The 23,088-nt window shown below is 32.3% G+C and overlaps 2 protein-coding genes across 4 annotated transcripts; both read left to right on the top strand.

The window, feature by feature from the left end:
* Positions 1-4,426: 4,426 nt before the first annotated feature.
* On the top strand, positions 4,427-5,630 carry LOC111420378 (Juvenile hormone binding protein 2). Its single transcript, XM_023053356.2, has 5 exons — positions 4,427-4,554; positions 4,680-4,923; positions 4,976-5,109; positions 5,163-5,312; positions 5,376-5,630. The coding sequence occupies exons 1-5, from the start codon at positions 4,500-4,502 to the stop codon at positions 5,534-5,536; spliced, it is 744 nt and encodes a 247-aa protein (XP_022909124.2). The 5' UTR covers positions 4,427-4,499; the 3' UTR covers positions 5,537-5,630.
* A 5,203-nt stretch (positions 5,631-10,833) lies between these two features.
* On the top strand, positions 10,834-23,071 carry LOC111420303 (uncharacterized). 3 transcript variants are annotated; one of them, XM_023053282.2, is made up of 11 exons: positions 10,834-11,189; positions 16,644-16,799; positions 16,858-17,054; positions 17,118-17,353; positions 17,405-17,581; positions 17,645-17,809; positions 17,860-18,584; positions 18,639-18,818; positions 21,740-22,040; positions 22,165-22,347; positions 22,532-23,071. In XM_023053282.2, exons 2-11 carry the CDS (start codon positions 16,669-16,671, stop codon positions 22,862-22,864), a joined length of 2,628 nt encoding a protein of 875 aa, XP_022909050.1. In that variant the 5' UTR covers positions 10,834-11,189; positions 16,644-16,668; the 3' UTR covers positions 22,865-23,071. The 3 variants fall into 3 exon arrangements, with proteins under 3 accessions (XP_022909050.1, XP_022909062.1, XP_071053237.1); XM_071197136.1 differs by lacking the exon at positions 10,834-11,189 and adding an exon at positions 16,503-16,588; XM_023053294.2 differs by lacking the exon at positions 22,165-22,347.
* The last annotated feature ends 17 nt before the right edge of the window (positions 23,072-23,088 follow it).

The following is a 23,088-nucleotide window of genomic DNA, read 5'->3' as shown; positions in this document are numbered from 1 at the left end:
ATCAATCTAATTTCAAAGCTACTGAACTGAGAAGTAACTTAATGATAAACTAACCTATACCTAAAGCAATTGAACACAAAAATGAACTATGTAAAAAGAAATCTAAAATATGTCAAATAACCCAAAGTATCCCAAATACAAAGAAATGCAACCCCATAGCAAAACAACCAAACTTATTTTAATTCAAAGATGACATCTGGTTGCTTGTCTGGCATAATAACAAGAATAGTACCCGGGTACTAGATACGGAAAATCTTACTGTTTGATATTGAAATCGTTTTGTACGACCTATAGATTAAAAAAAAACTCCTGTTAACATATCATAAGTAAACATTTATGTATTTAGTCCCATTTATAAACATGTTCGAACTTGCTTCTGATCTACACGTGCAACGGAAACTCGTCAGATCAGGTTTTCGTCTATTCTAGTATGATATCTCAGACATGGTGCATAGTAAATAACTATAGTTATTTACGATAGTTATAAATATCGTAGTTAAATATCCATAATTACAAATTTATGTTTATAATATTTTGCTCTATATAGTAGTATTGCGGTGTTGATAAAAAAAATGACAGATACTATTGTTGGATTGCGTAAGCCAAGGTATCAAAGGAAATGGTAAGAAAATAATAAAAAGAGGAATATGTACCCGAAAATTTAGACTTAGAAGCGTCCGATATTGAAGACGAACCCTTGATTGAACAATATGATATGTCAGATGAAGTGTCAGATGAATTGGAGCGCTCTTCAAAATCTGCTGTTTTGACTAGCTAAGATGGCAAAGTGTATGGAATAGTGTACCACAACGGCAGGCCCAAACAATTACCCGTAATATTTTGAGAGGTAAAATGGGTATGACGGCAATAATTTCTGAGGAAATATTTAGAACTATCATCTCCAATGATATATGTTGCACAATTCTTCGGGATAGTAATGCAAAAGGACAACTGATAACAGAAAATTATAAAACAAATGTTTTGGAAAATTATCAAGGTTGAACTAAAAAACAACCTCAAGTTTTTAACACATTTACTCAAGAAGAATTGGATGCGTGTTTAGGAATTCTCATAATTGCTGGCGTTCATAAGTCAAACAAAGAACATATTACCGAAATGTGAGAAAGCTATTCTTTGCCATTTATTCGAGCAGCGATGTCTCGTGATCGTTTCAAAATGTTTCTACGCCTTTTACGGTTTGACAGCGAAACTACTCGTGCTGAACGTGCTAAGACAGACAAAGCTGCTCCTATTCGTGACATTTGGATGATGCTAAATAATAATTTGGGCAAATATTATTATTATATATAATACACTGTTGGAAATAATTCACGAGCACACCCTATATAATCACAAAGATTTACTGTAGACGAGTTTATTCAGGGAGTTTCGAGTTGTTCCGTCGCGGCATTGTTGACTGAGCCGCCCTTCCAAGTGGAACATTCCGTCGCTATGGAGACCGAAGTGGATGGAAAATACCCGTCGTTTTTAGTGTGGTGTGAGGGATCACATTGTTATCATACTCTGTGTGCAATGGATGGGCGATCCTGTTACTTAAGCGAGTTTGAGCGAGGAATGTTCGTGGGTATGCACATTGAGGGTGTATCGTTCTCCTCAAGGCAGCTTGGAGCTGTTTTGCCACCGGCAGGGGAAGCCGCACTCACTACACGAACTCTACGGCGGCGTTTGGTAAATAGTGGACTGCGCGCGCGTTGTGCGATACAGCAGATTCCAGTAACACCCGAGCACCGCAGCATACGTCACGAGTGGGTCGAGTAGGTTGCCGAGTAGAGGGACATTTTGTTTTCCGACGAATCAAGATTCGAATTGAGCAGCGGTGATGTGCGAATTTTAGTTCGTCGGAGCCGTGGTGATCGTCTACTCGTGCAGTGTGTGCAAGAACGCCCTATCCACCGACAACCGAGCATTATGGTATGGGGTGCGATTACATATGGTGGACGTACACGTCTGCTGTGTGTATAGCAGACCATGATGGGTCAACGATACGTAGATGAGGTGACAGGTACGACAGCACATCGGGCGTGTTGTACAGACCTTTGTGGAAGAGCACCGTATACGAATGCTTCCATGGCTAGTTCGGTTTCCGTATCTGAATCCGATCGAACATGTTTGGGTTATGACTGGTCGGAGATTTCTACGTTATCCAGCTTCCTCGGCTAACGTTGACGAGCTATGGAGGCGAGTTGAGGTGGCATGGTTGGCCATCCCTCTCGTTACAATACAGCGACTTACAGACTCCATGCCACGTCGTGTAGCGATGGTACACGAAGCTCACGGGGGATACCTTCGCTATTGATGTTTCTCCTCCCAGCAGAGTTGTGCCACTCTCCATGTGAGAGTAAGTTACACTACTTTAGTACTACTTCCATACCAAATTTTATTGCGCTAGACACACGCGTTCAGATTATACAAGGTGTGCTCGTGAATTATTTCCAACAGTGTATAATATTATTAATTTAAGTCGTCAAATTACAGAAGCAGTCAATGCAACACGAGATGTAGTAAACAGAGATGAGCTGGACGTATCTAGTGTGTTGGATACTGTTATGTCTGTCGGTCAAATTTCCGAAAACAACGAAAAACACGAAAAGCTTGCAGTTCTTGCACAAAACCCATTTATGCCGAAGATTCTACATCGAAACCAGTGTGTGATTTGTGCAATAATAGACCTAATTAGTTAATTTGTTATTATTTTTTGTTTGTTCACGTCAATATTTTTTACTAAACTGTTTAATTATCCTTGCCAATAAAATCATATTTCTATATTCTGTTTGTTTGTTGAAGCTGGAAAAAATTTGAAAAATGCAAAAATCTTTTGACAATGATATATTCCGAGATGTCACAGAGATTCGCGCACAAAAAATAATAAATAAACGAGTTATAAGACATTAAGTACGGAACTGATACCCCGGGGTACTATTTCAGTCACATAAGGGTTAAGGAATCCAATCCGAATACCAAGAATATTAACGTAACTCTAAAGCAACGAATCAAACCCAAAAGCAACCCAACCCAATTCCAAGGTAAGCTAACCCATCCCCAAAAGACTTCACCACAAAATAATCCGAACCTAAAGCAACGAATCCAATCCAAAACAAGCTAACCTAATCCCAAATGAACTTAACAATAAAGTAATCTAATTACAAAGCCTTTGGTTATATATGTTTTTAATATAAGCTCTCGATGACGAATTTATTGATAACATTCAACATTATTTGGCAATAAACACGTTTTAAGATTACATTGCAGAGCTTGTTGGAAGTTCTTACGTAGACAGATAATTTTGATGTGAATAGAACTTACATTTGCAATTTATTTGGTAGTCTTGACCCATTCTTTGTACAAATTCGTACCATCTACGCAGGACAGTTCTTATGTCATCTACAATGTCATGTTTTACTTTAAGTATATTCTTTCCATCTTCGTTTCTAATCTTATTCTTAATCTCCATGTTCTTGAGTTCTTCTCCTACGATGTTCTCTCCCATTTTTCATTCTTCTTTGTAGTAATCATTTTTTGCATACTTATTTCTACTTGCTTATATGCAAGTTTATCGTCTAGCCCTTTGGAGCTTAACACAATTTTGTATAATTTTCGTTTCTTTTCAATTTTGAATTCAATCTCGTCACCCCACCAATACGGCATTTGGTGTTTTCCTTCTTTTTGCGCTTCTATCGCTGCTTTTATACATAATTTTATGTATTCATGTACTTGTAGGTAAAGTGTATTGTAAGAGAATAAAAATTTTAAACAACATTATAAAGAAGTAAGCAGGAAAATTATAGGATGCCTTAACAGTTTATGGTGGGACAAGAACATAAGAAGAGGAAATACTAGTAGTGCCAGTCCTGGGCTATGATAGTAAGATATGGGGTCGAGATGGACTATTTGAGAAGAAGAGCCAGGGAGGAAGAAACGTAGAAGACCGAGAAGATCCTGGAATGAAGGCATCGCAGAGGTAATGCGAGAGACACAACTCAAGGTATATTACCAAAAAATATAAAAATCATTTTTTAATCAGTATTTTTTTATGTTAAAGTTAAATTTGTATTTCTACTTTCAACAAGTTTTATTATTTGTAATCATATGTTAAGTAATTCTGCAAGTATGTTGTAAAGTAACTAACATAAGTGTATTAAAACGACAAGTACTAAAAAATTAAAGAGTAATCTGCGAAAAACCATAAAACAATGTTAGTTTACACAACATAAATAAATCTCTATATTTTACTGTACATTCAGTTCATAAATATGACTCACCCTGTATACCTTCGATCCCGTTATGCCGTATCATCATCTTTTAGATACTCTTTTTATTCAATTTCTTTTTTTTACACCTTCCAATGTCGACTCCCCTCCCAATACAAGTACCTATCAAAGTCATGGTCAAGCTTGTAAGAGGTCAGTAGCGGTTTTACTTCCGAAGAAGAACCGGATTCTTAATAAGAATATTTAACACAGTGACACAAACACAAGAAAATGTATAAATTTTTGATATTATTCTTCGTTTTACAAACAGCTTCAGCTCAAGATGGTAAGATAAATAAATTGTTTTAAAGAAATGTCGATTTATTAGTTTTAAATTAAATTTTCTTTGATGTTTTAAGTAGTATGATGACCTAGATTTTATAAAGTGAGTAACAAAAATTTATGTTTTAGAATTTTATTATTTAAAGCAGTGTGATAAACAAGATCCTAATGTAAATAAATGCCTTCAAAGATCCGCAAATGTTTTACTTCAACATATAAATTATGGAATTCCCGAATTAGGATTATCAGAACCGGAACCAATCGTTATCGATGAGATTGGTATTTCTTTAGGAAGTGGACCAGATGGTTATAGAGCTTCTTTTAGAAATATTCAAGCTTACGGAGTTAGTAATTTAACGATTACTCAAGTTAGGTAAATAAATTTGTTAAATTAAAAAAATATATAACTAAAAATAAATTTTTAGATCTGATATACCAAGTAATCAATTCCAATTTACTTTTTATATCCCGAAAATTTCCGCTAAAGCTCAATATGAATCAAGTGGAATTCTTATTTTGGTGCCAGCAACGGGAGGTGGTGATTATTGGGGAGAATATGGTAAGAAAATTATCTTTTTTTTTAATAAAAATAGAATAAAATTGCTTGTTTAGAGGGTGTAAAAGCAAAAGTATACATAAAAGCCACACCAACCGATAAATATGGAAGAACTTACTTAAATTTGGACCAGGTTAAAATGGATTTTAGCGTTAAAAATATTAAAATGGGAGTCGACAACGTTCATAACGGAAATACAGTTATTCGTAAGTACTTTACCGTTATTTTAAAATCGAATAAAATCGATTCGATTTTTTTTGCTTTTACAGAAGCTGCCTTAAACTTATTTATCAACACCAATTCTCAAGAATTACTTAAAGAAATGAAACCGGCTTTAAAAAAGAAATTGGTTGGGCTCATCTCGAATTTTGTACACACTCTTTTTGATAATATACCTTATGATGCGTGGATTGTAAGTCAAGAATATTAAGATTTAAATTACTTTATTTATTTAATTATTTTTTAAATTTCTGTTGTTTTTCTGTATTATAGTTTTTTCACTATTAAATAACAAATTAATAAAATTTGAATTTTATTTCTTGATTATTACAATTTTTAAAAAATTTCCTTTGATCAACACAAAGCATATTGTGTATACTAGTAATGGAACGGATAGTGATTTTGCGAATAGCCGGATACCGGATATTCGGCATCTCCTTCGGCCGGATATCCAGTTATCCGGCATATCTATCCGGTCATTATGGTTACATTATATTGCCACATTATTGCGATATTTCAATAAAAGTGAAATTAATAAGAAAGCTGATAAGATATGTCAACTTATTTGGATGAAAATTGCAACATCGAATATTTTATCAGAACTTCAAATATTGTTTTCTCAAAAACTAACAGTTATTTTTCAAAACGGGTTGGTTCATTGGAAAGAGGACACTTTTATTAACATTTTGGGAAATCTTTGTACTCAGATTCTAAGAAATGGATTTTATACGAATTTTTAAAACTTAATCGGCGAAAATTGCAAAATTCGAAAAAAATTTTCAAAAATTTTTTTCTCAAGAACTAAAAGTGATTTTTCAAAACAGCTTGTTGCGTTAAAAAGAGGATACTTTAATTAATAATTAGTGATATTTCCACAAGGATCCTTCAAGAAATGAATTTTATAGGGAATTTTAAAAATTATCGATGAAAATTGCAACATCGAAAATTTTATCAAACCTTCAAATATTGTTTCCTCAAAAACTAAAAGTTATTTTTCAAAACGTGTTGGTTCATTGGAAAGAGGACACTATTATTAATACTTTAGGAAATTTTCATACTCATATTCCAAAAAATGGATTTTATACGAATTTTTAAAGCTTAATCGGCGAAAATTGCAAAATTCGAAAAGTTGTCGATTATTTCAAAAATTTATGGCTCAAGAACTGAAAGTGATTTTTCAAAACGGCTTTTTGTATTAAAAAGAGGATACTATAATTAATAATTGGTGGTATTTCCACAAGGATCATTCAAGAAATGAATTTTATAGCGAATTTTGAAAGTTATCGATAAAAATTGCAACATCGAAAATTTTATCAAAACTTCAAATATTGTTTTCTCAAAAACTAAAAATTATTTTTCAAAACGGATTGGTTCATTGGAAAGAGGACACTTTTATTAACACTTTAGGAAATTTTCATACTCATATTCCAAAAAATGGATTTTATACGAATTTTTAAAACTTAATCGGCGAAAATTGCAAAATTCGACAAATTGTCGATTATTTCAAAAATTTATGGCTCAAGAACTGAAAGTGATTTTTCAAAACGGTTTTTTGCTTTAAAAAGAGGATACTATAATTAATAATTGGTGGTATTTCCACAAGGATCCTTCAAGAAATGAATTTTATAGCGAATTTTGAAAATTATCGATGAAAATTGCAACATCGAAAATTTTATCAAAACTTCAAATATCGTTTTCTCAAAAACTAAAAGTTATTTTTCAAAACGGGTTGGTTCATTGGAAAGATGACACTTTTATTAACACTTTGGGAAATTTTCATACTCATATTCCAAGAAATGAATTTTATACAAATTTTTAAAACTTAATCGGCGAAAATTGAAAAATTCGAAAAAATGTTGATTATTTCAAAAATTTATTTCTCAAGAACTGAAAGTGATTTTTCAAAACGGCTTGTTGCATTAAAAAGAGGATACTGTAATTAATAATTGGTGATATTTCCACAAGGATCCTTCAAGAAATGAATTTACAGCGAATTTTGAAAGTTATCGATGAAAATTGCAACATTGAAAATTTTTTCAAAACTTCAAATATTGTTTTCTCAAAAACTAAAAGTTATTTTTCAAAACGGATTGGTTCATTGGAAAAAGGACACTTTTATTAACACTTTAGGAAATTTTCATACTCATATTCCAAAAAATGGATTTTATACGAATTTTTAAAACTTAATCGGCGAAAATTGCAAAATTCGACAAATTGTCGATTATTTCAAAAATTTATGGCTCAAGAACTGAAAGTGATTTTTCAAAACGGTTTTTTGCTTTAAAAAGAGGATACTATAATTAATAATTGGTGGTATTTCCACAAGGATCCTTCAAGAAATTAATTTTATAGCAAATTTTGAAAGTTATCGATGAAAATTGCAACATCGAAAATTTTGTCAAAACTTCAAATATTGTTTTCTCAAAAACTAAAAGCCATTTTTCAAAATGGGTTGGTTCATTGGAAAGAAGACACTTTTATTAACACTTTGGGAAATTTTCACACTCATATTCCAAGAAATGGATTTTATAAGAATTTTTAAAACTTAATCGGCAAAAATTCGAAAAAATTATCGATCATTTCAAAAATTTATTTCTCAAGAACTAAAAGTGATTTCTCAAATTAGCTTTTTGCGTTAAAAAGAGGATACTTTAATTAATAATCGAAAGTGATAACAGCGAGAGTTCTGTTAGTAATGAAGGTGATGATGAATTACAAGCGAAGAGAAGAAAACTAGATGAAACTGCACCAAGAGATTTTATATAGGGTGTTCCGTGACTCGACCGACAAACTTATACCATACATTCCGGGGGTCATACGATCAAAAAATGGTATATCACCTACAGGTGAATTCCTCCTTATTTCGGAGATATTGAAGGAATTAAAAAAGTTAACAGTTAGTCTTGGCGATTTAACATTTGACAAATTAATGATTTTTGTACTGTCTTATTAACTTAAGCCATTATGTCGCATTTTACTAATAGGTACAGAATATGGTTTTCGTATATGGTTTTTGCAATGGAAGTGGACGTGCTGCAGCAACGGAGTACCTCAGGCGATACCCCGATTGCATTGTGCCTCACCACACAACATTTTCAAACGTTTTTCGTTGCTTGAGAGAAACGAGACCCGCGTCGTACCCTGCAGAAAGAGATGGAAATTGGCACGCTCAAGCAGTTTTAAATGCAGTTGAACGAAGTCCTTCTACCAGTATTCGTAGAATCTCATACCAATCTCATACCATCTGATACAACAGGAATCCCTCAAACCAATGTAAGGAGAATTCTGCACTATGATGGCCTTTATCATTTACAAAAAGTCCAGCATTTACTTCCTCAAAATTTAGAAAATCGAGTACGGTATTGCCAGTAGTTACAAAATAATTTAGAAGTTATTACTATATACAGGGTGTCACACAAAAAAACGCCCCAACTTGTAACTTTGTTATTTACATTCCGATTTTCATGAGCGAGGCATCAAACGAAATGGTTTGATGAATACTATGATTCATGCTACAAATAAATTTTTTCCAACGCCATCTTCAATTTTAAACAATTATTCACTTTTGTTTCTCAAATTGCTGCGTATATTTTTCTTCACGCTATTGGATAGAGATTCCTTTTCTGAATCCATTAATGTACAACACATCAACATTAATTGTAATTGTAGCATAGAAAAACATTAAAATAGTTTCTTAACATTCTCTTAAAGTTACTTGTGTTATACTGTAGTGTGCCATGGAATAAATAAAAAAACAACTTATAAGTATCATTGCTTCGGGCATTGATATAACATTTAATGACTGTTATCAGTTTTGCGTGTTATTTTTTCCATGGCACACTACAGTATTACAGAAGTGACCAAGACAATGTTCGGAAAACGTTTTAATTGATTTCTCTGCTAAAATTACAATTAATGTTATGTATTGTACATTAATGGGTTCAGAAAAAAAATATCTATCCAATAACGTGAAGAAAAATATACCGCGCAATTTGAAAATCAAAAGTTGATAATCGCTTAAAATTGAAGAGGGCATTGGAAAAAGTTTATTTGTAGCATTCATCAAACCATTTCATTTGATACCTCGTTCATGAAAATCGGATAGTAAATGACAGAGTTACAGCTTGCGGCGTTATTGTGTGACAACCCGTATATACAGGGTCTTTTCTCTGCTAAAATTACATTTAAAATGGATGTATTGTACATCAATGGATTTAGAAAAAGAATCTCTATCCAATGGCGTGAAGAAAAATATATGGAGCAATTTGAAAAACAAAAGTTAATAATCGCCTGAAATTGAAGGTGGCCTTGGAAAAAAATTATTAGTAGCATGAATCATAGCATTCATCAAACCATTTCATTTGATACTTCGCTCATGAAGATCAGAATATAAATGACAGAGTTACAGCTTGGGGCGTTTTTTGTGTGACACCCTGTATATACTTTTTACGGATGAGGCCCAGTTTACAAGGAATGGTATTAACAACACACGTAATTCTCACATCTGGATGGATCAAAACCCACACGAAATAATCGTTGTTAAACTTACTTGTTAAATAATCATTTTATTGGGTCTCATTTTTTTGAAAGACCTCTTAGTGCAGACACTTACCTTCACTTTCTGGAATAAGAATTGCCGAATTACATGGAAGGTATTTCTTTAGAAGCTCGTCGTGGCATGTGGTTCCAGTAACATGGGGCACCACCACATTTTGGGAGATAAGTGACGGTATTTCTTAATGAAAATTTTCCGGAAAGGTGGATAGGACGAGGTGGTCCTGTACATTGGCCAGCTCGGTCACCTGACTTGTCGCCTCTAGATTTTTTTCTGTGGGGTTGCCTCAAATCTCGTGTGTACAGCAGTAATCGTAAATCAGATTTATCAGATACACGCGAATAGTTGAAGCTACTAATTCTATAAAGAATGAATTGGCAGTAATTAACTGGCAATATTCTATGACACGAAGGATAGCTGCATGTTGAGAAAATGCGGTTCTCATTTTGAATAGCTGCTGTAATTTTGTGTTAATTAGCTACCCATTCATAAATAAATAAATTAATAAATTTATGAGAATAGAACTAGAAAGTTTCGGGTTTAGCCGTGCGTCTTCAGACGCTTTTAGTTCTACTTTTAATTGTTATTCAGTGCTAAATTGTTGTATATATTTTTATTGAACTAAAAGTAGAACTGACTAATATAGAACGCAACGGTGTGAATAGCTGTTCGAATTTGTGTGTATTAAAATTATGAATTCAAACAGCTTAAAGTGCAAATTAAAAACTTTTCCTTCCCCGTATTAATCGAGATTTTAGTGTATTTTGATTAAAATTTTTTGTTATTATCAAATAATATAGAAAATCGATAAAACCTCGCCGATAATCTATAATCTCTTCGGATTACCATCAAAATGAAACCTTTTCTATACCTTTTTAAAACAAAACCAGTCAGGGCGCAGTTTCAACCACTCAAAGAATGCTGAGCTCGACATTCTACACTATATTTATAGCGTCAGCTCAAACGTCTGGAGCTCTCCCATTCCCTGTAGAGAAAAACGGGGAAAGGAGAGAGCGCCTGCGACGATCCCTCAGTCAACAAATTTTGCCGTACTACCACCAGCTACTCTAGTAGTAGTAGTAAAAGGAAACCGAAGAGTGAAACAACACACAATGGACACGTGCAAATCGGCGGCTAAAACGCGAAATAAAAATACATCCGGTGTTGCGTTGTGGATATAGTGCCGGCATCGCCGATTGTACATCCAAAAATAAACTACGTTATATATTTAGTGGAAGAGCCCGTGTTTGTTCGAGAACTAGTGAAAAAAATTGTGCTAAATATTTTTTTATCCTAAATTTAAATAAGGGTGAGTTAACGATTTTTTTTTCATGGAGAAAACGATTTGAATGAGGCAAAGGAGGTAGATTTTTTTGATTCGGTGAGCGAGATGCAATCGATAAGAACTACGCCTACCTTTTCAGTTGGATTTTGCGTCGTGAGATCGCGTGGACCACTTGTATGAATATCAAATTCATTCAATTTATACAAATTAAAAAAATTTCTAACAAAACAACTTTGTGTGAAATAGCATTTTTTAATCCAAATTAATAAATATCGAGTCTTTAGAGATTTTCGTTTAATATTGTAGAACATTATACAAATAAATAACAACCTAAAGTTTGCTTTGATAACGTTTCTTAATCAAAAATATTTATATAATAACTGGTTTGAAACTTTATAAAGATGCACGAGTGATATGATACGCGTGAATTTTTGAATATTTATTTACCCTCAAGGCTTAACCCTTAATACTTAAATAACTAAGTGTAATATAGCAATTTTGATTATAAATTATTTCCTCGTTTAAACAAGAAAATATCTTAAAAAGATATGAAATTAGTCATAATATAGGCTAGTTTAAATGGCTTTCTTACATATACAAATGTAATCGTGCAAAAATTCGTCATCAAGATTTTTTTGAATGTATACGTTTAAAAATCCCTGAATCTTCAACTATTTTTAGCATTATGTCTGTGAGTCAAAAACTCAATTAGTTGAGGTGACGAAATTTAGTGTATTTAATTATGAAAAACATTCAGATGTAAAATTTCAATCAAATGGCTTAACCGGAAGTGCAACTTAATCTGAAAACACACCTACATACGTTTTCTCATACATATAGCCCTTTCAATTGATACAAATTAATCAGTTATGGTATTGTGTCAGTCTTGTATAACCTTTCATAATGATGATAAACAGAATGATGAAAAAATAGTATATAAAGATAAGGGAAAGTTGAGTAGGCCAAAGTTCGAGTAGTATAATACGTAAATAATATGAGATTGATCTTAAATTGTCGTAACCTCGCATTATGTTATGGATATAACAAGAAGGTCTAATTAATTCTAATTCTAGAATATATGTGGACCGCGGATTTCCATAGCATTTCTTGCATTCAATCTTCTCACATCATCTTGCACCTCGTGCAGCCCTCTTTTCTTAGCCAACTTCACCTCATTGTCTTTATGAGTTGGGTTATTATTGGTCCTTTATATACATAATAGTAATCATGCTTGTACTGCCATCTCCAGCCAGAAAATCCTTCACCACCTCTCTTTTAGACTTTACGATCTCTTCTATGTCATCCGCATAGGCCAGTACTTACAATAATTTACACTGATCTTTGTAATACTCGTTTCACCAGACTAGCTATACTACAAAATGTAATTATCTCAAGAACTGAGACTTATGACCATTTGAAGCACTGGATCTTCTCAGATTACGATCTGCTACACTTTGAAGAACATTCTTAATGTCATCTTCAGTGATGAAACTCTTTTTTGGCTTAATGGCTTTGTCAATAAGCAGAAGATGCATTATTGGACAGCAACAAACCAACATGTGCTTTAAGAGTCTCCCTTACACCCACAAAAAAAGACCGTGTGGTGTAGATTTTATGCTGGAGGTACGATTGGACCATATTTTTCGTCGATGCAAACGATTGTCATGTTACGGTCAATGTACTTCGCTATCATGGCATGTTGGAAGACTATTTTTGGCCAAAAGATGTATGGACTTGACATCAGTGATATATAGGCCAACAAGATGGTATCATATACTACACAGCTGGTTAAACAATTGATATATTGAAGAAGAAGTTTTCTTTATGGGATATGTTAACTTGTTAACGTTAACCAACAACGTTAGAGAAGCTTAGGAACAATATTAAACGCGAAATTTCCAACGCACCGGCTGATATGTGTGAAAGAGTGGTACTAAATAGGGTGCAAAGAATCTTTCGTTGCAATCGTGCTTGCGGTCATGTAAACGATATCGAATTCCATAGTTAAAAGTAAGGAACACTTGGAATAAATTTCAGCCCAATATGGCTATGCCCTCATTGATAGATAAAATAAAATTATAGCTGCTTCGTATGACCTACTTAGGTGTATTTAGTTGCCTTATGGCGTCCCAAATTCTATAACGAGACGGTGCGTTGTTATAAATATTCTAAATTCTAGTTTAAGTCTGCTTAGATAAGAGCCATTTTGGTGCTCTACGTATGGAGTTAACTTTAAATATTAGCATATAAAGTCGAATATGGGTATATTATTCCATTCTTTTCTTTAAGCAGTTTTCTAGTTTACACCAATATGAACCTTCGTACTTTAGTACTCAAGCTGCAAGTTATTTGGTTCAGAAGACTTACTGTTTTTTTTTTCAATTTTTTCTTACAACAGATTCTCTAGGTCTTCCTCGTCTATCTATTATTATGGCGCATCCGGAGAGCTAATACGTCTTAGTTTATGCTAGATTTGTAAAGATCATTCTTGAGACTCGGTGCTTTGCAAAAAAAAAACTTGAATTCTTCAAAGTTTAGTTCAACTCTATTCCATTTTTCCCTACTCCTTTTTCTATACAAACCTACCTTTTATCTCTTCTTCCATTTCGGTCTTCAGAAAAAGTTTTTCTGAAGATATTTAGTTTAAAATGGAATTTTTCTGACAGAAAAAGCTCTAAAAAATCCGCTTTCAAAACGTGAAGGGGGCAAAAAAATTTTTAAAGAAAAGAATATATGACGTTCTGGCATCAAGATTTATGTGCTGAAGAGAAACAAATGTAGGAAACAGAATGTAATAGACAAAAAATGCAAAATCTGAACAACAGAATGAACAGTAGTAACCACAAATGCAATAGTAATCATTGGATAAACAAAAGAGAAAACAAAGCTAGTATGTGGAATCAAGAACTAGAATCATAAAAGTAATTTAGTATTCACTCAAAATAACTTCGCAGTATACAGAGCTTAAGCAACGTTAGTCGAGATTATAGCAAAATGGAAACACTGAGAATTGTGGAACAAAATAACAAGTTCATTTAAAATGAAAAATGAACACAGACAGAATGCAGCGTTTGCAAAGAGCAACATCACCAGATTTTAAAGTCTCTTGAAGAAAACCCATGGTAGATTCGGAATATGCTTATGAAAATCAGAGGTAGTGATCAGAATCTGGACAGGGTCAATAGAAATTATAACAAAATGGAAACTATAGAAATATGGGATGCAACAACGACTTCTGGAACAATTAATGTGATCTGTTTCTAGAGCTATAATTACAACTACCAGAGCCCGGAAGAAGGATTTTGTATAAGTATGAAGTTTAATCTAAAAAATATTTAAACTAAAATTGGTGCAAAAACGCACTAATGGGATAAACACTATAATTTCATTTATTTTGATACTTCGCAAATCACTCTTCATGTAAATGAACGCTAAACTTACTACACATATATTGACGCACTATATCCATAAACGACTATTTCTAGGGAAATCACCGAATAAATGCGTCTATACTGTTTTCTGATAATACGAAAGATGATGTAATCCTTATCATCATCATCAATGGTGTGTTTTTGCACCATTAATGTTTCAAGTCGTATTTTCAGAATTCATATTTTTATTTCGCGTTTCAAGATATATATCAGGAAAGTATGCACTGAAAACTTGCAAATGTCAAAGTTTTAAAGAATTTTATGCACTAAAAATAGTTTTATTTCCATTGTATATTTTGAACAGAAATTGTCAATAGAAAAGAATTGATGCAAATACGGTTTAAAAGCAAGAATTATGAAATATTTTGATATGTATAGCCTATCAACCTTATAGAGTTATCGTACAAAGCTAGCACCTTCAAAACTAAAAATATACAGCTGTAAAATAATTTTAAAAACGCTGGTGCGTTTTCACATCAGTGGGACTAAATGGGTTAAAGGCACTTTACAGTTCGCATGTTTCATTGTCGGCAAGAAATGCGCAAATGTCGCGTTCTTTTTGGCATTCTTGCACTTGTAGATGATAGGTTTGGACATATATTTCTTGCACTTCTGCTGAAAGTATTGTAAGTTCTTTAGTTACTTTTTGTGTTGCCAACTGTAAAATATAACGACAGAACGTGTTTTGTTGGTTTGTTTGCGTACATGTGTCTTAATCTTTCAAAAAATATGTGTTGGCAGCATTGATTGCAACTGAAATATTGCAGTTAAAAGTTTCCAAATGTAAAGACAATCGCGCTAAATATTGCAGCAATAACTTCGTGCGAGATACCTTGCATGCAAAAAAAATTGCTTACTGTAAAGTGGCTATTAGAGACTTTCTTAATCTGACACAACAGCGAGCTGGAATCACCTGGTGTTATTCTGAGAATCTAAACACCAAATTCCAATATTTTCTTTGATATGTACGATAGATACATTCTAACGTCGTTTGTTCTAACGGACATTGAGAAGATTCTAGTTTGATATATCTGTAATTGACAATGTCCACTATAAATCCACTATACGCATGCTGACACTGGAGTGTCATAATTTAGTGGGTAGAGTATACAAGACAATACAGGAAAAGAAAATTTGTGTGCCTTCCAGAATCTTTTGACATAGCTGGTCTTAACAGAAAGTTGAAATCAACTATAGAACATGTTGAATCTGATCATCTTTCAGTTTTCTGGTCTGGCCGTTACTCCCAATGTTGACAGAAAGTTGGAATCAACTATAGAACATGTTGAAACCAATCATCTTTCAGTTTTCTGGTCTGGCCGTTATTCAATTCGTTTTTTTTTTTCATTCCCAATGTTGCTTTCTAACTTCCTATGTGTTCTTCCTAGCTGCTTTTTGTATAAATTTGTTAATATTTTTATGACAAGGTTTTCATGCCTTGTTCGCTACTAAAACTGATTTTTGATTCCCATTTCCATCAGCTCAAATTTTCAAAATAAATGGGTTAAGTACTTATACGTTTTCTACTAAACTGAATATTCTGAAACTTATATATCCAGTACCTGGGGTGCTTATTTTTTTACTTTTTTTTACATTAAGTTATTTCTTAATCAACCAACTTGCTAAAACTTGTTACTTAGTGTGATCTTACACACTATTGCTAAAATAGTTAATTTTTAACTAGCTTATTACAGGTATAAACATTTCGTGTTCCAGGAGTCTTTAAATCGCTTATGGAGCTGCTAAAACTACAATAATGTTGAGTTTTTACGCAATCGTTAAAAATTAGTAAAAATGGTGCACCACTTAATCCAACCAAAACTTAATACATTAATTTTACAATACAAGTTGTGAAGAGTTTTGAAGATTATTGAACCATCCGTTGTAAAATTTGTTTTTAATAATTTCTACTAGAATAGAAATAACTTTTGAATTAGTACCTTTGCAACTTTTAAAAAAATAATAATCAACTTTTTTAATCACCATTTTCATGTAATATTTGTTAGTTTAAAAATGACCTGCTAATTTATATTGATTTTTTTTTCAGTAATGTCAAAATGCAAAAATAAAAAATGGCTTTGGTGATGTTACCAAGTGATATGCCATGGTGGCATTCGATTCAAAATATTTTAACAAGACTTTCTTCGACTAAAAATACAATAGAATTAATAGAAGGGATGCAAGCGATTCATGACCTATGCAAGTAAAAATTATAATTTTACCAAAATCTTCGAAATTATTAAACAAGCGTTTCTTTTCAGTGTTAGTTTAGATCCAGATAAAGACGTTCCAGATCCGGAACAATTTATAGCTTTACTAAATTTTTTAGACAATGACTTATCAAGTGAAGAGCGCAGTAATTTTTTAAACAAAACATTTCCGAGTATAGTAAAACATGCGTTAAATCTCAAGAATTTAAGGCCTAAAAACGGATTACATTTTAGTTTACAACAACAACGTAAAAACTAAAATTTATATCTTAAATTAAAAAAAAATAATTACTTTTTTCTTTTTTTTCCAGCTGATTGTATGGAATTAGATTATAATTTTGTATCTGCTTTGTTAGCAAACGCTTTCTTTTCAACGTTTCCAAGAAGAACCGACAAAAGTCACCCTACACTCCAAAATTTTAATTTCTGCGATTTTTTTAAACACTTAAGCAATAATTCCCAAAAGGCAAAATTAAAATGTATCTTACATTATTTCGATTACATCAACGATAACGAAGATATCGGTACCCTACAAATATTAAGACAAGTAAAACAACATTTTTGTTTGTTGCTGAATGCATTAATCTCTACCTTTCAGGTGATGTCTAGTAAAGAATGGTTAACAATCGAAGATTGGTTAGAATGCATACTTCCGCTTTGTCCTTTACTAATTAAACACGAAGGAAAATTAGAAAGAAATAATTTCGATACGGTTCATATTTGCTTTGCAAGCTCAAAAATCGGTGGCGATTCTTTAGGAAGTGGTAATTCTCAGGTTAAAAACTTTACGACCTAATAATTTATTGATTAATATAAATATTTAACAATTTATTTTTAGGAATGTACAACGTTTTTTACATTCGCCGATATTTTATGTACATTATTAAACGTCGAAGCTTTAGAAGATAACGAAATGATTCGAATAGAAGGAGCACGACAATTATCACGTATCGCAGATCCTAAAAATAAAGCTTGTTTTGAAACAATTGAGACACCCATCAAGGTAAATAATAAAAAAATTAAATATCTAAATTAAAATTAATTTTATTCCAGAAAACAATTTGTTGTGTTGACGCTGAAGATTATTCTAAACTTCCATTAGGTCAATATGAAGAAGATAACGTCCTCAGGGAATTAAATAAATGCCTCTTAGCGTTTCAACAAAAACAACCACATAGCGAACCAATTATTCCACCATCACAACCTCAAAGCCATCGAAATCGAAGATTATCTCCCATTGGAGAATCTATTGGATCATCTCACTCAGATAAACTTTTACCAATAATAACCCAAGATTCTTGTAGTACTCATCGAAGTGATTCAACATCCTCATTTAATGACAATAATAACGTATCGAATACGCTTAGAGTGAAAATTGAAAAAGAAAAAGGAGGGTTATCAAAAGGATATCAACAACAAGAAGGGATGCTTAATAATCGTAGAGGACGATTTATCGTTTTAGGATCGTCTGGAGAATGTCTTCCTGTGAAAAGAGGACCCGAATTTAAAACGAGTCCTCATTCTAGTATTGAATCAAGCGAGGAAGAATTCCACAGCGCAAAAACCAGCTTAGATGAAGGTAGCGAAGATGATGAATTTAATAAAAGGTATAGTTTTGATTTGGAAACTGCGGAAAAACGAACGACATTCGCGCAACGACTAAAAGATGCTTTAAATAGAGAATCATCTTCTGCTGCGTCGATGTCAACGGAATCATCATCAAATTATGCTCTTGATATTACAGTTGGTGGATCGGGTGTAAGAGATAAAGATATCAAGTAAAATTTTTATACATTTCTTAATTTGGGTGATTTCTTTAATTTTTCTTTTAGAGTTAGAAGAGCTGGATCGACAGGATTTATTCTCAGGGAAGATTCGTTAGACGAAATGTTTTTAGATGATTCTCTTCAACAAGAAAAAGAATGGATAGATAAATTTAAAACGAAACAATCGAATATTATTAGAAAAGAATCGAGTAAATCATCAGATTATAGTTTTAGTACAGATTATAGGTAAATAATTTTAATAACTTTATAGAGTGATTCAGAACAAATATTACTATTTTACGAAGCATCAGTAATATAAAGAAACTTAAGTTTCTTAAGAAACAAACATTTTTCCTCATCAACAATTGTATATAGCACAATCTTAATTATCAATATTATGGATATCTTATTATCCATAATATTTTTGCGATATCTTAGGAAGCTTAGTTAGGTGTAAAAGGCAAATTATTAAACTAAATACAGCTTTTTTGAACTTCCATGAAGTGCACCGTTCTCTATTGCACCAGTTCAAAATTATGGAAATTTTTTTCTTTCGCAAATCCACCTGCCTATATTCGACGAAATATACATAAATTGTGTTGAATTATATGATAAATGACAATAATGATGGTGCCAATGTTCCATTATCAGAAAATAAGAACATAAACTATTCAGCAAAATTCACTAAGCAAGTATTTTATAGGTAGATCATGGTTCCTCCTTTTAAAGCTATAAAAGTATTTAATTGGTCGTGATGTTGTGTTGTAATGTCTTAAAACGCTTCATGCAAATTTAAAGCACTTCTTTTGTGGATTGGCTCTCTACATATCCTTTCAGATTCTCATTTAAGCACAATAACTATACAACCCATTTACCTTGAAAGAAGCTATTCTTGGATAAATGAATTAATTTCAAATGTCAATCCCTCTATTTCTTATCAAGAAGAATCATTAAGATTAGCTCATGTTGTCTTTTATAAGACACTTCAGCTTATATTGTTTTCAAATCATTGTTAAAATCCACAGTATATTCTAGTATCATAGCCAATCAACCTGAATCTATTCAAAATTCAAATTTTTTAAATCTATTCCAAACGTCTTGATAATACACCAGACACTACATAGTTTTAAAACTTTTTGAACCAAATTTTACTGATTTACCCCAAGAAAACTATGGCATTTGCAATAACAGCCCATCCAGGATAATACAGCTGAAAACACTCCCGCACCAATTCAATCCGATATGAAATCGGCTGAAATCATTTCACTCTGTGAATTAAAACAAGCAGTTGCGGTTGATAGCAGGGAAATTTGCGATGGTGGAAACACCCTTTATTGCAAAGGTTGATACAGTATGAGGAAGGCAAAATTGGGAAAGGCTATTCAATCTACAAATATATGTAACCAAAACGAGATCAAAATGAACTACTGCAGCAATATCGTCTAAATCGGAATTGAATCCCCGCGATTACTTCCCGAAACTATTATTTCATACAATTATAAAAAATAACTTAATTACAATAAATCCTAAAGTAATTAAGAAGGATGAAAGAATAAAAAAAGATTTTGACCTGTTTTAGAAGAGTTTGAAAAATATTAGGAAATAGAACAAACTTATTGGTGAGTGTCAAAATGGTTTAAATCGATTGAAAACACCTTCCAGTTATTTGATAGAAGTAAGACAAGTTAATGACAGTAATGGGGATGTTTCCAGAAAATTAGAAGACTTTAGAATATGAAAAAGCTCAGTGGTGTCATTCAAAATTATTCTAATTAATTAAAAACATCCCTAGGGTAATTAAGGGGAATGAAAGAACATTAAAAAGATGATTTTGACCTTTTTTGTAACTATTGTGAGTGTATGTATATATTGTATCTTCAAGTTACTGGAAAAAAGCAAGGATATTTAAAAAACTTTAGAATATGGCAAAAGCTCATACATACTCATCTACAGTATTCTAATCAATTACAATCATCTTTAAGATAACTAAGCAGACTAAAAGAATTAAAAAAAAAAATTTGGATCATTTTTGAAAGTGTTTCAAAAAACCCAGAAGTAAAAAAAGCTTGTTGGTTGATGTCAAAATAGTTTAAATCGATTGGAGAGCAACAAGAAAAAATCAAACACAATCTCACCTCTTTCATTTGCTCTCTACAACTTTCCTGAAATCGAGATATCAGCCTCTTCTTTTGCACTTCGTAAAAATCAGGTCCTATTCTCCCTCTCTCTGTATAACGGGTCTCTGCTCTGGCTCTAAATTTGTTCATATTACTGAAACATATTTCCGCGTGGTTTTTTTTAATTGATGATCATCTCGATGCAATCGAAGAAAGATGGATCCTGAAATACAAATATTGATCATTTAACAAGCTGCTTTAACTGTCTTATCACCAACTGACGTCATTCCTGCTTTAGTGTACTGGCTCAAAAAGAATTAGATTGGTTTTTCATAGTAAAACTAGTTATTAAATTCAAAGTGGTGTTTAATCCACCTGGTTGCAAGACTTCGCCAATTTCGAATGAGATAAAAAACATTCAATACCTTTTATTATTTTAGTTTATATAAGTAACTCATCTGGAAATTTTAATGGATTACGCAATTGCTGGATTAATCGCCTTTACCTTTAGTTGCTTATAACTAATTTAATTTGAACTGTGGGCACAACGCAACATTTTCTGCACCTTCCAGTCAATAGAAGAATTTATGGCATAATCTGAGTTATGATAGATCCAACTGGAAGTGTTTAATTATTAAGTCTGTGAATTCTTCTTTAATAAGTCATTAGATAAACGATTCGTCATGGCTAAAATTGAAAATATATTATCTCATCTTTTGTCATGTAACCTACCTCAGGAGAGCCTTTTAGTTTTGATCAAAGATGAAATCGAAGTATTTCATTCTATACCACAATTTCCTTTCAACTTAACTGGACCAATAACAAAACTTTGCATTTTACCTGATTGTAAAAGTTAATTATATTTATTTTACTGCGCCCAAAACGTATTTTCATAATTTAAATAATTCAGGCAAGTATTTTCTAACATAGATTAAAAAAATAAAATAAATTAGTCTTAAGTGTGAATTAAAAAAAAAATATAGTATATATTTGTTCTAAATCATCAATTCTGTGCGTCAATAAAATGACTTAATAAAATGTACGTTATAGTTCGGAATTAGAAGAAGTTTATGAACAATTTTCAAAATGGTTAGAAGATCCAATAATCGAAACTGATAAAGGAACGAAAAAAGAATTGGAAGGAAGGGATTTAGCGGTTGTACAATTTGCCGGTTCACTTTTAAAACGTACATTAAGCGAATCGTTCGCCGGCGTGCCTTTTCCCGATGGTTGTGAAAGTCTTGGGCTCATATCAACAGATTTCAGTACAAAGAAAAATAAACTTATCTTAAACGCCAAATCGCTTAGTTTGGAATTGGCGAAACAAAAACATCGACTAGCAGCTCAGCTAGTAAGTATTACATTCAATTAATAAAATATATTCGTTTTAAGCATTACATTAAAAAATTAAAACAATGAAAAACAATCCGATCATTTCTTGTTAGTGTGTGTCAAAAGTAAATGTTTTCTGATAGAAAGAAAAAGCTGAACGCCTGCTCTGCCCTGTAGATAAAGTAGAAGTAACAAAAATTAGCCTGCCTAAGTTAAAAGCGAAAACAAAACGGAAAAAATGGGCTATGAGTTACATAACGCAGGTCGTTCAGACACTTGAAGATATCTGTGTTAAAGTATCGATATCTCAAGAGGCGAACGTTCAGGTAAAAAGTTGTGACCAAATCCCATTTTTTTTGTTACATTTCAAACTAATCGTATTAACACATACTAAATTTAATCACCATTAAATAAAATGTAACAGTACTGATCTTGAAAGACTAAATTTAATATCATTGATGTTCAAATAATTATTAAATTTTTGACTCATTATTTTCTTTTTGTTACTAGTTATCACAAATTGCTCAAAAACCATCGAATGGTTTAAAACCCATATCAACAGGAAATTGGGGTTGTGGATCATCAAAAAAAGGAGAAGTTCAATTAAAAGTGATTATTCAATGGTTAGCGGCGAGTGTTGCTGGAGTTCCATCATTGATTTATTATACGTCTGGTCATACAGAATTGGCTTCCTTAGATACAATTTATCGATTGATAAGAGACAGAAAATGGACGGTTAAAGATCTCGCTCAAGCTACATTGAGGTACTCTTCCCAAGTTTTACACGGAAAAAATGACGCCGCTACACTTTTTGAAGAACTAATCGGTATCGTCAAATTCTAAAATTTATAATAAATCATTATAAACCTTACAATTTGATTTAAAATCGTGACACATCCCGAATTATAAACACAATATTAGAAAGAAGCGTAATTTAGTCTAATTTATATACATCATATTTTTAGATGATGTGTACATATAAAAAAATAACGTATACGGTCTGTATGGATGCCAAATTGTTAATTTTTGAAATATACTTTGAAGTTGGAATGTCGTTTTTATTTCGG

Source organism: Onthophagus taurus, chromosome 6 (genome assembly GCF_036711975.1).
Source record: "Onthophagus taurus isolate NC chromosome 6, IU_Otau_3.0, whole genome shotgun sequence".
NCBI lineage: Eukaryota > Metazoa > Arthropoda > Insecta > Coleoptera > Scarabaeidae > Onthophagus > Onthophagus taurus.
The sequence above is the reverse complement of the archived record's forward strand: the minus strand, read 5'-3'. Positions and strand labels throughout refer to the sequence as shown.

Excerpts from the sequence above, each read along its gene's own strand:
- LOC111420303 (XM_023053282.2), top strand. The coding sequence starts at position 16,669 with ATGGCTTTGGTGATGTTACCAAGTGATATGCCATGGTGGCATTCGATT. Across the intron at positions 17,582-17,644 it reads TAGGAAGTGGTAATTCTCAG|GAATGTACAACGTTTTTTAC; the intron begins GTTAAAAACTTT and ends ATTTATTTTTAG. Across the intron at positions 22,041-22,164 it reads ATCGACTAGCAGCTCAGCTA|AAAGAAAAAGCTGAACGCCT; the intron begins GTAAGTATTACA and ends GTTTTCTGATAG.
- LOC111420378 (XM_023053356.2), top strand. The coding sequence starts at position 4,500 with ATGTATAAATTTTTGATATTATTCTTCGTTTTACAAACAGCTTCAGCT. Across the intron at positions 4,924-4,975 it reads TTAACGATTACTCAAGTTAG|ATCTGATATACCAAGTAATC; the intron begins GTAAATAAATTT and ends ATAAATTTTTAG. Across the intron at positions 5,313-5,375 it reads TAACGGAAATACAGTTATTC|AAGCTGCCTTAAACTTATTT; the intron begins GTAAGTACTTTA and ends TTGCTTTTACAG.